The 14,654-nt window shown below is 43.1% G+C and overlaps 1 protein-coding gene across 2 annotated transcripts in view; it reads left to right on the plus strand.

Annotated features, from left to right (window-relative positions):
- The window catches only part of CACNA2D4 (calcium voltage-gated channel auxiliary subunit alpha2delta 4), a 558,520-nt gene that overhangs the window by 530,672 nt on the left and 13,194 nt on the right, over window positions 1-14,654 (plus strand). For both annotated transcript variants that reach the window (XM_029599894.1, XM_029599895.1), the window contains one exon: window positions 62-144. In XM_029599894.1, the coding sequence (XP_029455754.1) occupies window positions 62-144 (83 nt within the window). The remainder of the gene's footprint in view (window positions 1-61; window positions 145-14,654) is intronic.

Genomic DNA, 14,654 nt, shown 5'->3' on the forward strand with positions numbered 1-14,654 from the left:
TTCTGCATGTGTTTGGTCTTATCCCCAATAACGTTTGCCGCTGACCTTGACAATGATGCAGATAATGCCTCCTTGAAGTGCGAAAGGATGCGTTCTCAGAAGCTGCGCCGTCGCCCACAGTCCTGTCATGCCTTCCACCCTGAGGTGAGCAGCTGCCGGATGGGGAACAACATATCTTTTTTTTTTTTTTTTAACAGGAGGTTTAGTCCTCCTGCTTAGCCAATGTCGTCATATCAGGATACTGCCAATTGGGTCAAGTGGCAGGGCATTAACTCTTCCATCACCCCCATATTTAACAATACTCACTCAAAGCAAGAAGAGGGAGCAGGGACCATTCTCAGCTTATAGCTCAAGGTCCCATGTTTGGTTTTATTTTATCTGAGTCAAAAGATTGAGATGCAAAGCTGTCTAATAGGAAAGAAACATTTACTACTTATTGTTGAAAAAGAAGAATCTTGGCTTCGTATTAGAGCAGGCGGTTCTGATTACTTCCAACATCCTCAAGCAGACTAATGTTATGAGCCCTGGCAGTAGTGCTATAATGTAGTGATGCATGGAGGCTTCTGCATCAAAATTACTGCTAGAACTCTGTAGATGGGGGCCAGTGAAAATTAACATCTAATATCCACTGACCAAGCCAACTGAAAGGGTTGTTAATGAAAGTTAATCTTGAGCAATACATACCCCACTTCCTCTCGTTCTGTGATTTTCTTCCTCAGCTCCTATTTTTCCCTCTCCCGTCTTCCTTTCCCACATCTTCGCTTACCTCCTTGAGGTCTGCTTGTTCTCCTCTTCCTTTCTCCATACCAGGGAACGTTTGAGTTTTGAGCACTCTAAGATTAACCAGGAGGAAATGGGGAAAGGCTGTATGAACTGTCTTGCTTTCCCCGACAACTCAGGGGGTTCTACGTTGGATGGTGTTGCAAAACTCCATTGCTCTACAAAATGCTATGCTGGCCAGACACTGGAACTGTGCTGCCAGGGAATGTACCCCAGACGTTCTCTCTTCCCCTCCCCTCCCACTGCAGACATTTTGTTTTCCCTTCTGTCTCTCACTGCAGACCTTCTCTCCAGCTCTAACCCCATTCCTTTCCCTCCCTGCTTGGATCTCCAGTCCTCTTTTTCCTGCCACCTTCCTTGCTCAATTCCAAATTTTCTCCCTGTGACCCTAGCCGTCAGTGACCCCAGTGGCCTTGATCTAGGCCCCTCTCTGTAGGTCCCCTTGTAATGCGGCCCCAGCCCCCTTTCCCCAAAGGACTACAGCCAGGCCTCCATTAGGCTTCTACCATCTCTATATTCTGTGTTGGCTGAATGATTGTCGCTGACTCTGTCCTCTTTCTGCACCTGAGTAATGCAGGATTTCTGCCATGGCTCATGGTACTTCAGGTGCACGAGGGAGGGAAAGACACCATGGGCCTGCAGCTGCTATGTGTTTGGCTTAAACACTTCCCCACCATGCTGCAGAGACCACAGCTATGTGACTGCCCTGTGCTTTCTCTGGCTTGCTGGCAGCACCCAAAGATTTGGTCCATGTGACTCGAAGCCCCAGTAGTTTTCCTCAAAACTCTGAGAGCACCCTGGTATTCCTCTCTCTTTTGTACAGGGTCCAGGGATTTCCCTTCCAGCAATGATGGCAGGCTCCATCTCCTTCTCCTCCCCTCAGCAGTGCTGTCTGGCATTCCTCAGCATGCTCCTCCCATCCTCTTCCCCATTTGTTCTGTGTTCTTTGGACCCTCCATCAGCTAATAATGCCATACTGTGCAAGCTTTGCAGCATGAGCAGTTGTGAGAGCTTGCAGGAAGTACATCTGTCATGCAACACTGCTCGTGCTGCCTCCTGCAGCCAGTCACTTCAGTGCTTGCATGCTGAGAACAAAAAGGCCATAGAAAAAGGCAGGAGCAGCAGCACAGGAGCAACAATCATTTTCCACATCCTCCCGCCATCACTGGCTCTTGCGCTCTGCTGCTGGAGCCATTGTGGTGAGAGTTTTAGAGCAGTCTCTGGGTCCAAGGAAGTTGGAAGCTTGCACAAACACCCAGAGACTCCAGGTCAGACCCAGCAAATTCCCAGCTATGCTAATGTAATCACACCTATACAGTTATTTATTTATATATTCATTCATTTAAAAAGTTTCTAACCCACACTCATTACAAGAAGTTCGAGGCAGGGTACAGCAAAATCACCCATAAAAATAAGCCATAAAATAACAAATGCAAGATTTAGGACATGAACTGCTTTTGGTACATAGATCATTGGCTGAATGCACAATAGTGCCAAGCCATGCAGCTGGTTGAAGTGTATTGGAAAGGAAATCAAAGTGCTGAGAAGGGAAGCATCTACACTGCACAAACAAGAATGTTTTTACTTGCTTCCTGATAGCCTTGCATGCATGTTGTTGTATGCAACTGTTCAAGGACTGAACTGGGCCTGCAAGGGAAAATGCCCTTTTCCGGGTCTCAGCAAGGTGGGCAGAGAAGATGGAAGAAATATCAAGACGGCCTGCTTGGTATAAGCATAGTGCACATGGGAGGTTAGAGGTGCAAAACACTGAAGTTATTCAAGGCGAGACACTACAACTGAATAATTTATGAATAGACTGCAGTTTTCTACTTTATTCTCCATTCTCTTGGGAGCCAATAAAGATTATACAAAAGGGGAGTAATATGTTTGTGGAGAACACCAGTTAGAATCCACGCTACAGCAGTTTGAACAATTTGAAGTGGTCTTAAATTGTTAGATGAAATCCAAGTGTGTGTGTATAAACACACACACAAACATCGATCTATATATATAGAATATATATTATAGATATATAGAATATATATATTGTGTATATATATAATATATATACAAAAAATAATTGAAACCGCATAGTTCGAAATACGATCTACGTATATAAAGCCTACAATATTTATATCGACAATCACATGAATCTTTGGAAACTCTGTTAAACATCGAAGCTTTGTAAACTGTTGTGATGGTGAAACCGAATGACGGTATATAAAACTCGATAAATAGATAAATAAAATAAATAAAGATATATGATATAAACATCGTGGACTAATTCACGAACCCTCTGGCTCACGCTGCAGTGCAGAGAATCTGAGTTCAGATCCCCTGTCTGCCAGTGTTGTACCTGGGTATTGCTGTAGAAATGATGTGCTCAGGCCCAGGGACGGAGGGAAGACATCTGCTATTATCACAATGGCTTCTGATGACTAAAAAGAGCCTCTGTAGGTGCACTTATTGAATTTAGATATTCTGTGGGGCTGTGTGCTATGGTATAAAATATGAAATGTTTGTGTGATGATGAGAAAATTGTAGTTTGTCAGACAGGGTAATGTGGAGTAGCCTGGTGGTTAGAACAGCAGGCTATGAACTAGGGCAGCCAGGGTTCATATCCCACTTGTGACCTAAGAAGTTGCCATATTGGGTCAGACTAAGGGTCCATCAAGCCCAGCATCCTATCTCCAACAGTGGCTAATTCAGGATATAAGTACCTGGCAAGTACTCAAACATTAAAGAGATCCCATGCTACTAATACCAGTAATAAGCAGTGGTTACTCCTTAAGTCAACTTGACGAAGAGTAATTTATGGACTTCTCCAGGAACTTGTCCAAACCTTTTTTAAACCCAGCTAAGATAACTGCCTTTACAACATCCTCTAGCAATGAATTTCAGAGCTTAATTATGCATTGAGTGAAAAATAATTTTCTCCAAGTTGTTTTAAATGTGCTACTTGCTAACTTCATGGACTATCCCCTAGATCTTCTATTATCTGAAAGAGTAAACAACCGATTCACATTTACCCATTCTAGTTCTCTCGTGCTTTTGTAGACCTTTATCATATCCCCCTCAGCCATAACCTCTTTAGCCTTTCCTCATAAGAGAGCTGTTCCATCCCCTTTATCATTTTTGTCATCCTCTCTGTACCTTCTCCAGTGCAACTATATCTTTTTTGAGATGCAGCAACCAGAACTGCATACATTATTCAAAATGTGGTCTCACTATGGAGTGATACAGAAGCATTATGACATTCTTCATTTTATTCACCATTCCCTTCCTAATAATTCCTAACATTGTTTGCTTTTTTGACTGCTGCAGCACACTGAGCCGACGATTTTACAGTAGTATCCACTATGATGCCTAGATCTTTTTCCTGGGTAGTAACTCCTAACATGAAACCTAATATTGTATAACTACAACATCACCTTACTCTTGTCCATGTTAAATTTCATCTGTCATTTGGATGCCCAATCTTCCTGTCTCGCAAGATCTTCCTGCAATTTATCATTATCCGCTTGTGATTTATCTACTCTGAATAATTTTGTGTCATCTGCAGATCTGATCACTTCACTCATTCCCATTTCCAGATCATTTATAAATATATTAAATGCACCGGTTCAAGTACAGATCCCTGGACATGCCATCAACCAAATCAGGTTTTCCCATATTCTTCCACTTCATAAAAGGATCTGATTGATCTTAAAAAATGGCGCAGGCCAGCCATTGCTCCTACCATGTGATAGGGGTCGGCCAATGGCACCGATAGTCCCTGTCACATGGTAAGGGCAAAGGGCCATTGGCGCCATTTTGATTAGTGGCAGCCGACGGCCTGAGAGCAGGAGATCACTCCCGGGACCCCCACTGGACCACCAGGTACTTTAGGAAAGTTTTGGGGGAGGGGTCGGGAGGGTGGGGATTTCTAAATAATTAGATTTAAAGGGTCAGGTGGGTTTGGGGTTTTTTTTTCTGTGTGCCCTTTCTTCCCCCTCCCCAAAACGATAAGAAAACCACACGAAAATTTCGTGGGGTTTTCCTATCACTTTCGGGGACCCCTGATACTTGACAGATTAGAAAATATTGTACAATATTTTCATCCATCCGAAAAACGATGCACATCCCTACTGTTTACATTTCTCCACTCAGAAAATTGACCATTTAATCCTACTCTCTGTTTCTTGTCTTTTAACCAGTTTGCAATCCACAAAAGTACATTGCCTCCTATCCCATGACTATTTAATTTTTTATTTATTGAATTTTTCAAACTTAAACAAGATCTCTCTTGGCAGAAAAACAGGTAGTGCTTTTCACAATCTTTTCATAAGAAATCACAAAATAATAAAATTTACATCGTCCAAAACAGTACCAATTCTAGTCCTCAATAGTGAGAGGAGTCAAGACCTCAATCCAAAGAAAATTACAACAAAATTTGAGAAGAAAGGCTATATGACAATTAGGATGCAGTAGCTATAATACTATCAAGGTACTTATTGCGAGTATTTTCTTAGATTCCTCTCATAAGAGCATAAGGCTTGATACTCGGTCAGACCAAAGGTCCATCAAGCCCAGTATCCTGTTTCCAACTCCAATCCAGGTCACAAGTACCTGGCAGGATACCAAGGAGTAGATAGATTCCAAGCTGCTTATCCCAAGGATAATCGGTGGATTTCTGCAACTCCACCTTAGTACTGGTTTATAGACTTTTCTTTCAGGAACTCGTCCAAACCTTTTTTAAATGCAATTACACTAATAGCTTTCACTACATCCTCTGGTAATGAATTCCAGAGCTTAATTAAGCATTGACTAAATAAATAATGTCTTTTATTAGTTTTAAATGTATCACCTAGTAACTTCATTTTGTATTTCCAGTCTTCATACGTTTTGATGTAATCACTATTACCAAGTGGCTGATTAACATTTACTTATTCCTTGCCACTCGTTATTTTATAAACCTCTATCATATCTCCCCTCAGCCATCTCGTCTCCAAGCTGATTGTGAAGGATGGCGGCAGGTGTGTGAGCCCTTTGTGCTGCGGCCTAGTTGATGCAGCCTTGAGGGTAAAACCACGAGGCCCATGCTGGCAGCTGGAGAACACACCCTATAGCGGGACAGTCTGGAATTTCACCTTTACCAGCCGCCTCCTCTGCAGGTTGAGTCCTTGGGTTCTGGTGGCCAGCAGTGCTTAGGTGGGTCCGTAGGGCAGTAAAGATAACTAAAGTCCAAAAGTACACTAGGGTCAAGGTAGGCAGCAGACTAACAGAGTCAGGGACTGGCCAAGTTTGGAGCAGGCAGCTAGCAAGAGTAGTCAGGTCCAGGCAGCGGGCAATCTTGGTCAGGTCCAGGCAAGGGGTTAAGTCAAGCTGGCAAGCAAAGGTGGTCAGATCCAAGCAAGAGGTCAAGATTTGAAGAGTCAAGCCAAGAGTGGACGAAGACACACTAAAGACATTGGACAAGGTGAGGCTGGACGAGGTGGGCTGGACAAGGAAGGCTGTAGAAGACAAGGCTGGAAGACAAGGCACAGGAACTAGGATCGCAGACAGGAATAATGAACCATGAAGCAGTAGCAACTTACACTACTTCAGGAGTAGAAAACCTGTTGATGAGGCAAGGAACTGCTGCAGACCTTAGCTTATATAAGCCAGGAGGCTAATGTTATTTGGAGGTGCCACTCAGGGTTTCCCCGCTACTGCGTGCATATTATGTGCACATGTGCTCCTATGGGAAGGCAGTGGCTTGGCTGTAATGGCAGTATCAGCGATGGTTAGCAGTGTTCAGCGATGGTAGGATGCCAATGCAATGGAAGGTGTCTGGGCAGCATCGGGCTGCGGCAGGTGTGAGTGCTGTGCTTCGCAGCATCGTCCCGTGAGCCACCAAATATAACACTGAAGAGTCCTAACTGCTTTAGCCTTTCCTCATAGATGAATCGTTCCATCCCCTTTATCATTGTAGGCACCCTTCTCTGAACCTTTTCTAATTCTGCTATATCGTTTTTGAGATGTGGTGGCCAGTACTGCACACAATACTCAAGATGAGGATGCACCATGGAGTGATACAGAGGCATTGTGATATTCTCTGTTTTATTCGCCATTCCTTTTCTTATAATTCCTAGCATTCTATTTGCTTTCAGAAGATTTCAATGTATTATCAACAATGATGCCTAGATCCTTTTCCTGAATGGTGAATCCTAATGTGGAACCTTGCATTGTGTAGCTATAATATGGGCTATTCTTCCCTAAGTGCATCACTTTACACTTGTCCTCATGAAATTTCATTTGCATGCCCAGTCTCCCAGTTTTGCAAGGTTCCCTTGCAAATTCTCACAGTTCTCTTATGATTTAACAACTTTGAACAATTTTGTGCCATTGGCAATTTGATCACCTCACTCGTTCTTCCTATTTTAAGGTTGTTTATAAATATATTATAAAGCAGTGGTCCCAGAACAGATTCCTTGAGCACTCCACTATTAACCTTTCTCCATTAGGAAATTTATCATTTAGCAATCCACAACAGGACACTGCTTCCCATCCCTGATTTTTTAATTTCCTCTCTCATGAGGGACTTTGTCAAATGCTTTCTGGAAATCCAAATACACTATAACAACTGGCTCACCTTTATCCACATGTTTATTTACACCCTCAAAAAAATGTAGCAGATTCATGATTCAAGACTTCCCTTGGTTAAATCCATGTTGGCTTTGTCCCATTAAACTATGTTTGTCTATATGTTCAGCAATTTTGTTCTTTATGATAGTTTCCACCATTGTTCCTGGATCACCCTTTGATCCCTTTTTAAAAATCGACGTTACACTGGCAACCCTCCAAACTTCAGGTACCATAGACAATTTTAATGATAGTTTACAAATTTCCAATAGTAGGTCCGCAATTTCAGTTTGCAGATCTTTCAGCATTCTGGGATGTATACCATCTGGTCCAGGTGATTTGCTACTCTTTAATTTGTCAACTTGCCCTAGTGTATCTTCTAGGTTCACTGAGATTTGTTTCAGTTTCTCTGAATCATCACCTTTGAATATTATTTCTGGTACTGGGTATCTCTCTTACATTCTCCGTTATTATGAGTTTTTATTTCCATGGCAAGCTTCTTTTCAAATTCTCTCTTTACTTTCCTTATCAGTCCTTAGCATCTAACTTGCCAGTGCTGCTTACGCTGTTTCCTTCATGCAGATCCCTTTTCCATTTCTTGAAAGATGTACTTTTAGCTATTATAGACTCTCTCACCTCACCTTTTAATCATGCCAGTAGTTGTTTAGCCTTCTTTCCACCTTTTGTAATGTGTAGAATACATCTGGTCTCGGCTTCCCAGATGGTATTTTTTAAACATCCATGCCTGATCTAAACTCTCAGCCTTTACAGTTGCATCTTTCAGTTTTTTCCTAACCATTTTCCTAATTTTATCATAGTCACCTTTTTGAAAGTTAAATGCTGTCACAGTAGGTTTCTTTAGTGTCCTCCCTCCAGTTATTAAGTCATATTTGATCATGATGTGATCACTATTACCAAGTGGCTCCAACCCTGTTACCTCTCGCACCACATCCTATGTTCTACTAAGGATTAGGTCTAAAATATTTTCCCCTCGTGTTGGTTCTTGTACCAGCTGCTCCATGAAGCAGTCATTTATTTCATCTAGGAACTTTACCTCTAGAATGTCCTGATGTAACATTCACCCAGTCAATACTGGGAGAATTGAAATCCTCCATTATTACTGTGCTACTGATTTTGTTAGCCTCCCTAATTTCTTTTACCATTTCATTGTCTGTTAGTTCATTCTGGTCAGGTGGATGGTAATACACCCTCCATTACTATTTTATTCCCTTTTTCATCTGGAATTTCCATCCATAAAGATTCAACATTGCATTTTGTTTCCTGCAGAACTTTTATCCTGTTTGACTCAATGCCCTCTTTAACATATAGTGCCATCCCTCCACCAGTTTGAACCATCCTATCATTTCAATATAATTTGTATCCTGGTATCGCAGCGTCCCATTGGTTATCCTCCTTCCACCAGGTCTCTGAGATGCCAGTTTATATCTACCTCTTCATCCAGTGCTATACACTCTAATTCTCCCATCTTATTTTTTTCGTTTTATAGCTTTTGTATACAGACATTTCAGAGTATGTTTTTTGCTTGTATTAACAACCTACTTATCAATTGATGAGGTAATTTGGTATCTTCCGCTCTTTTCTGCACTTTACTTAAAGGCACGTGGTCCATTTTAGCATTTATTGCAACCTCTCTACCAAGATGCCTAATTTCTCTGCTTTCTAGATATCCTTCAAAGATACATAATTCTGAACTATGCGCTTCTGAGCAACTGTTGGCTTTCCCTTATCATCTAGTTTAAAAGCTGGGCCATCTCCTTTTTAAAGGTTAGTGCCAGCAGCCTGGATTCACTTTGGTTAAGGTGGAGCCCATCCTTTCAGAAAAGCCCCCTTCCCCCTTCGCCAAAATTATGCCCAGTTCCTAACAAAGCTAAAACTCTCTTCCCTGCACCATCGTCTCATCCACACATTGAGACTCTGGAGCTCTGCCTGCCTCTAGGGTCTTGCACGTGGAGGGGGGTGCACTTCTGAGAATGCTATCCTGGAGATTCCGGATTTCAATTTTCTACCTAAAATCCTAAATTTGGCTTCCAGAATCTCCCTCCTGCACATGTACCAAGACAGCCGGCTCCTCCTCAGCACTATCTAAAATCCTATCTATATGATGAGTGAGCTCCGCCACCTTCGCACCAGGCACAGAAGTTACCAAGCAATCCTCATATCTACTAGCCACCCAGCTATCAACCTTCCTAATAATCAAATCTCCAACTACAATGGCCATCCTAACCCTTCCTTCCTTGGCACGTGCCCCTGGAGGCATATCCTCGGTGCAAAAGGATATTACATCACCTTGAGAGCAGGTCCTAGCTTATAGGATTGTTTCCTGCCTTACCATGGTGATGCTCTCCTTCCAGGTGACCTTACTCCTCCAAGGCAGCACAGGAGCTGTCAGATTGGAGGTGGGACTTCTCTACTATGTACCTGAAGGTTTCCTCTATATACCTCTCTGTCTCCCTTAGCTCCTCTAGGTCTCCCACTCCAGCCTTCACAGATTGGACTCATTCTCTGAGAGCTAGTAGCTCGTTGCACCTAGTGCACACATACAACCTCTCACTGGAAAGCCCCCCTCTCACTGTTGGACTACTATTTCCATCTTAAGTTTGTTGATTTGTTATTGAGTTGAAATTTCTAAGGGAGTAGGGATGTAAAGCTAATCTAATCTAAAGTACTTTAGTCAATTGATTTATATTTGTCTTCAGAGCCATAGCTAGCCTATGGCTGATATGGCCTCGGCCTTAGGCACCATCACTTTCAAAATCTGATAGACAATCTGCCAGCCTCCCCTCTACAAATAGAGGCTTGGCACCTCAAAAGCTCAACTGCCAGAGGGGATATGAGCTGGTGCACCAGCTTCTGGAGTCCAGGGGGTGTGCGGGGCGGGGGTAGAGTACCGATGGTCTCCAAATTGAGACAAGAAAAAAATCACCAACGTTATCCACTGCCCATGTGCAGCCAGGAGCAGAGGGGCCCACGGAGTTGCAAGAAGCAGCATCTGTCTCCCACCACCGGAAGTCAGGAGCACACCCTGCCAAGCAGCGTCAGCCTTTTCCACTGCATTTAGGGAGAGTGTGAGCCATTAGGGATGTGAATCGTTTTAGGACGATTAAAATTATCGTCCGATAATTTTAATATCGTCTTAAACCGTTATGGAACACAATACAGGAGGTCATTCAGCGAGGCGCCGGAACCCTCGCTGAACGACCTCCTGCAGTCGATCTCCTGCCGGCGCCATTTTCCGTACGAAAACGATTCGCGGCGGGAAATCGCTCCCTGACCCCCGCTGGACCTCCAGGAACTTTTGGCCAGCTTGGGGGGGCCTCCTGACCCCCACAAGACTTGCCAAAAGTCCAGCGGGGGTCCGGAAGGACCTCCTGCCGTCCAATCGTGTTCGTCTATGGCCGCCGCCATTTTTCGGCGCCATTTTGGAAAATGGCGCCGGCTGAAGACAACAAGATTCAGTAGCAGGAGCCCGTTCCGGACCGCTGCCGTTCCGGACCGCCACTGGACCCGCAGGTTATTTAAGTCATTTGGGGGGGGGTTCGGGAGGGTGGGGGATTTAATTTAAAGGGTCGGGGGTGGGTTTTAGGGGGTTTTAATGTGCCGGTTTTGCGATTTTACGTTTTTTCGATTTTTCACAATTTTTCACGATATTTTACCCCCCCAAACGGCAACAATACGATTCCCTCCCCCTCCCAGCCGAAATCGATCGTTAAGACGATCGAGGACACGATTCACATCTCTATGAGCCATGAGCCGAATAAACAAACATTGGCCTCTCACCCTGCCCCTGTAGTCTGAAGTAAACAGCCCTCGAACTGCATTGGCTTCCCACCCCGCCTCAGCAGGCAGAATGAGTGCAGCCTTCGGAACCACAAAAAAGCAACATCCATCTTCCACTCCTGGAAGTGAGGAGGAGCCAGCCCGTGAAATAGGGCCAGCCTCCTCCCCCTCCCCCCCCCTCATTTAGGAAGAGCATGACCCATGGACCGAAAAAAAGAAACAAAGGCCTCCCATTCTGCCAATGCAGTCAGAAGAAGCATGCTTGCAAAGAGAAAGAAGGAGTATGTGTTTGTGTGTGTGAGAGAAAGAGAAAAGGACTTTATGTATGTCTGTTTGTGGTTGATCATGTGTGTATGAGAACAAGACAGCATAGGAGCATATGTGTGTGTGTGAACATGTGAGAGCGAGCGAATGAGCGTGTGTGTGTGTGAGAGAGAGGGAGCAAAGGACTGTGTATGTGTGCAAGAGTGAACGAGCATGTGTGCATATGGTTGATCATGTGTGTATGAGACAGAGGCAGCACAGGAGCATGTGTGTGTTTGTGAGCATTTGAGAGTGAATAGGCCTGTGTGTGTACGATTGAGCATGTGTGAGAGAGCGGAGCTTTGTATATGACTGAACATATGAAAAAGCGAACATGCATTTGTGTGTATGATTGAGCATATATGAGAGCAAACATGTGTATATATGATTGAGCATGTGTGAGAGCAAGCAAGCATAAGTGTGTGTGAGACGGAATGAGCATGTGTGTATGGTTGTGCATGTGAGAGTGAAAGCAAATGAGCATATTTGTGTACAATAATGGGAGTGGACGAGTAGCCTAGAGTTTAGAGCAGCTGGCTATGAACCAGGAGACCAGGGTTCAAGTCCCCCCTATTGCTCCTTTTGACCTTGGGAAGTCACCTTACCCTCCACTGCCTCTGGGGATAGTGAAATACCTACAGTACCTGAATGTAGTCCGCTTTGAAATGCTTAAAAATGTGTGAAAAGCGGAATATAAAAATCTAAATAAAAATATAATTGTGTATGTGAAAGAAAGTGTGCGCATGATTGTGCATGTGAGAGAGATTGAGTGAGCATGTGACTATAATTGAGGATAGGAGAGCAAAGATTTTGTGTATGTATGACGAACATGTGAGAGCAAATAAGCGTGTGCACATATGACTGAAATCATATGATTGAGCATGTGAGAGTGGAGATAGTGAATGAGCATGTGTGTGTTAAAGAGAGGGGAGAACGTTTGTGTGCAAACAACTCCCCCCACTACTCTGTTATTCAACGACAATCTCAGGACATCTTTGTTAGTTTTAATTATTGGGTGTTATTTAATTTATTTGCTGTTTTGAAATATTTTATTACCATTTGGAAAAGTTTTATATGAGTTTTTTTATTATTGGATGATGCTCTATTCATCAGCTGTTTTGAAATATTTCTTTATTAGTATGGTTTTACTATTATGATTGATGATTTATATTTCTTGATTTTATTGTTTGATGTTTAATGAGGAATGTTGATGTTTCTGTTTTTCCCTTGTTGCACTGCATACAGAGACTGGCTTTTGGTGGTTTCCAGTTCAGTTTTTGCACATTTCTATCTATAATTTATGGTCTCTTTATTCTGTATTTAGTGAGGGGTCTGTCTGTGTTCTGTAGATGTGACAGAAGTGAGCTATTCTGCTAGCATGTATTTTTTCTGTAGGGATCTGTAGCAGCCTGGCTTGCTTTGTTTTCCTAATAGGAGATATATTAGTGTTTTAGGACCTGGAGTAATATTTACAGTGTTGCCTTTTCATAAGTAGGATATTTACTGTTTCAGTGCTGGCAGTTACAGCTGTTTTAGTATGGGAGGTTTACAATATTGTAATTGCAATTCAGTTTATTCATGTCTTTCCCAGGGCCAAACCTACACTCTACATACATTACCATAGGCCTATTACCATATGGGTTCCAAGTGTCTTTTTTTTTTGCAGGGTTTCTGGTTGGTACCACAGCAATGCATGTGAATATAATATACATGCTATAAGTGATATTTTTACCTCAAAAAGTCCTCGCTCATGTAAAATCTATTATAAAAGTATAATTTTGAATTGTGTGGGGAGGGTGCAATCGAGGAAGAGGTATGTGCAAGGCTGTAAGGTTCACCTAGGGTGTTTAATACCCATACACTGATCCTAGGGAAAAGTAGAAGGAATGATTGGTTGGAAGATGCCAGTGGAAGATGAGAGAGGGGGGAGGGGAAGAGGAGGATTTGGAGATGAGAGGGTTTCAAGAGCCCAAGAAAGGATGCAGCTGTTGAGGGGAAGGACAAGGGGGCCAGATAGCTGGAGATGGTAAAAGGAGCAACTTAGTGAGAGGAAGATGAAGGACTGAGAAGGGGCAATAGAGGGGAGATTTGGGGATGTGTAGGATTGGCACAGAGAACTGGAGAGAGAGAAGGGGGATGAAATCTAGATGAGTGACTAGGGAGGCCAAGAAAAAGAGAATGAAGAAAAGGGAAAGATCGATATTAGACAGATGTAGGAGAGGAACTGTAGAAGATAGGAGGAGAGAGATGAAATGAAAAATGAACAGGAAACCCTGTTAAGTAGTTAGGAGACCAAGAAGAGGAAAGCAGTATAAAGAGATGAGGACCAAAGTGATTAGAAAAATAAAAGTCCAGAGAGCAGGGATAGAAAAAAAAGCATTTTATATTCAGTTTAGTGAATAGACTGTCAACTTTGGGAATGTACTGCTTAGGATATCTTATTTTGCACAATATAGGAGGAAATTTGTTTCTGTTTCTATTTCTCTAGAATCTGGCTTCTTAGGGCTTCCAGTTCAGTTTTGAATGAAGGCTTATGGTGCCAGGATCCCTGTATTGGTTCCAATTGAACTGGAAGCTCATAGGAACAGGAGGAAACTGCTGGGTCAAAATAAAAATGAAAATGAAAGCCCCATTTAACAGAATGTACTGGCTCATGGGGTTGTGTGTTGCGTTCAGGTTGAGGGCATCCTTTTTTACTTGACCATAGGTGCCAAATAGCCTGACTATGGCTCTGTTTGTCTGAAAATGACCCTCAAATAATTACAGTTAATCTAGTTTTATCTATCTAGTTACCCACCTTATTGACTTGTATTCACTTTAATTCCTTCTGTATAAAATCTATGGTAAATTTATATTAAGGTAGGGGCCTCTGGAAGCTGGGGCTGTGGAGCCTGAAAGCTTGAATCACTCACAGTGATCTCTGGAGTCCTTTCCCAGGGGCTGCTGGTATGCAGGTGAGCCTTCTGGTCCTCTTCTGCTGAAAAGGGGTGTGGGTCTCGGGAAGCTTGGCTGCAGAGCCTGAAAGCCTGGATAGCTCACGGTCATCTTTGGGGTCCTCTCCTGGGGATTCCTGAATGAATTGCTCCATGAAGCATTCATTTATTCCAACCAGGAACTTTACACCTCTCTAGCATGTCCTGATGTTACATTTACCTAGTCAATATTGGGGT

The sequence above is a fragment of the Rhinatrema bivittatum genome, chromosome 4 (genome assembly GCF_901001135.1).
Source record: "Rhinatrema bivittatum chromosome 4, aRhiBiv1.1, whole genome shotgun sequence".
Classification (NCBI taxonomy): Eukaryota; Metazoa; Chordata; class Amphibia; order Gymnophiona; family Rhinatrematidae; genus Rhinatrema; species Rhinatrema bivittatum.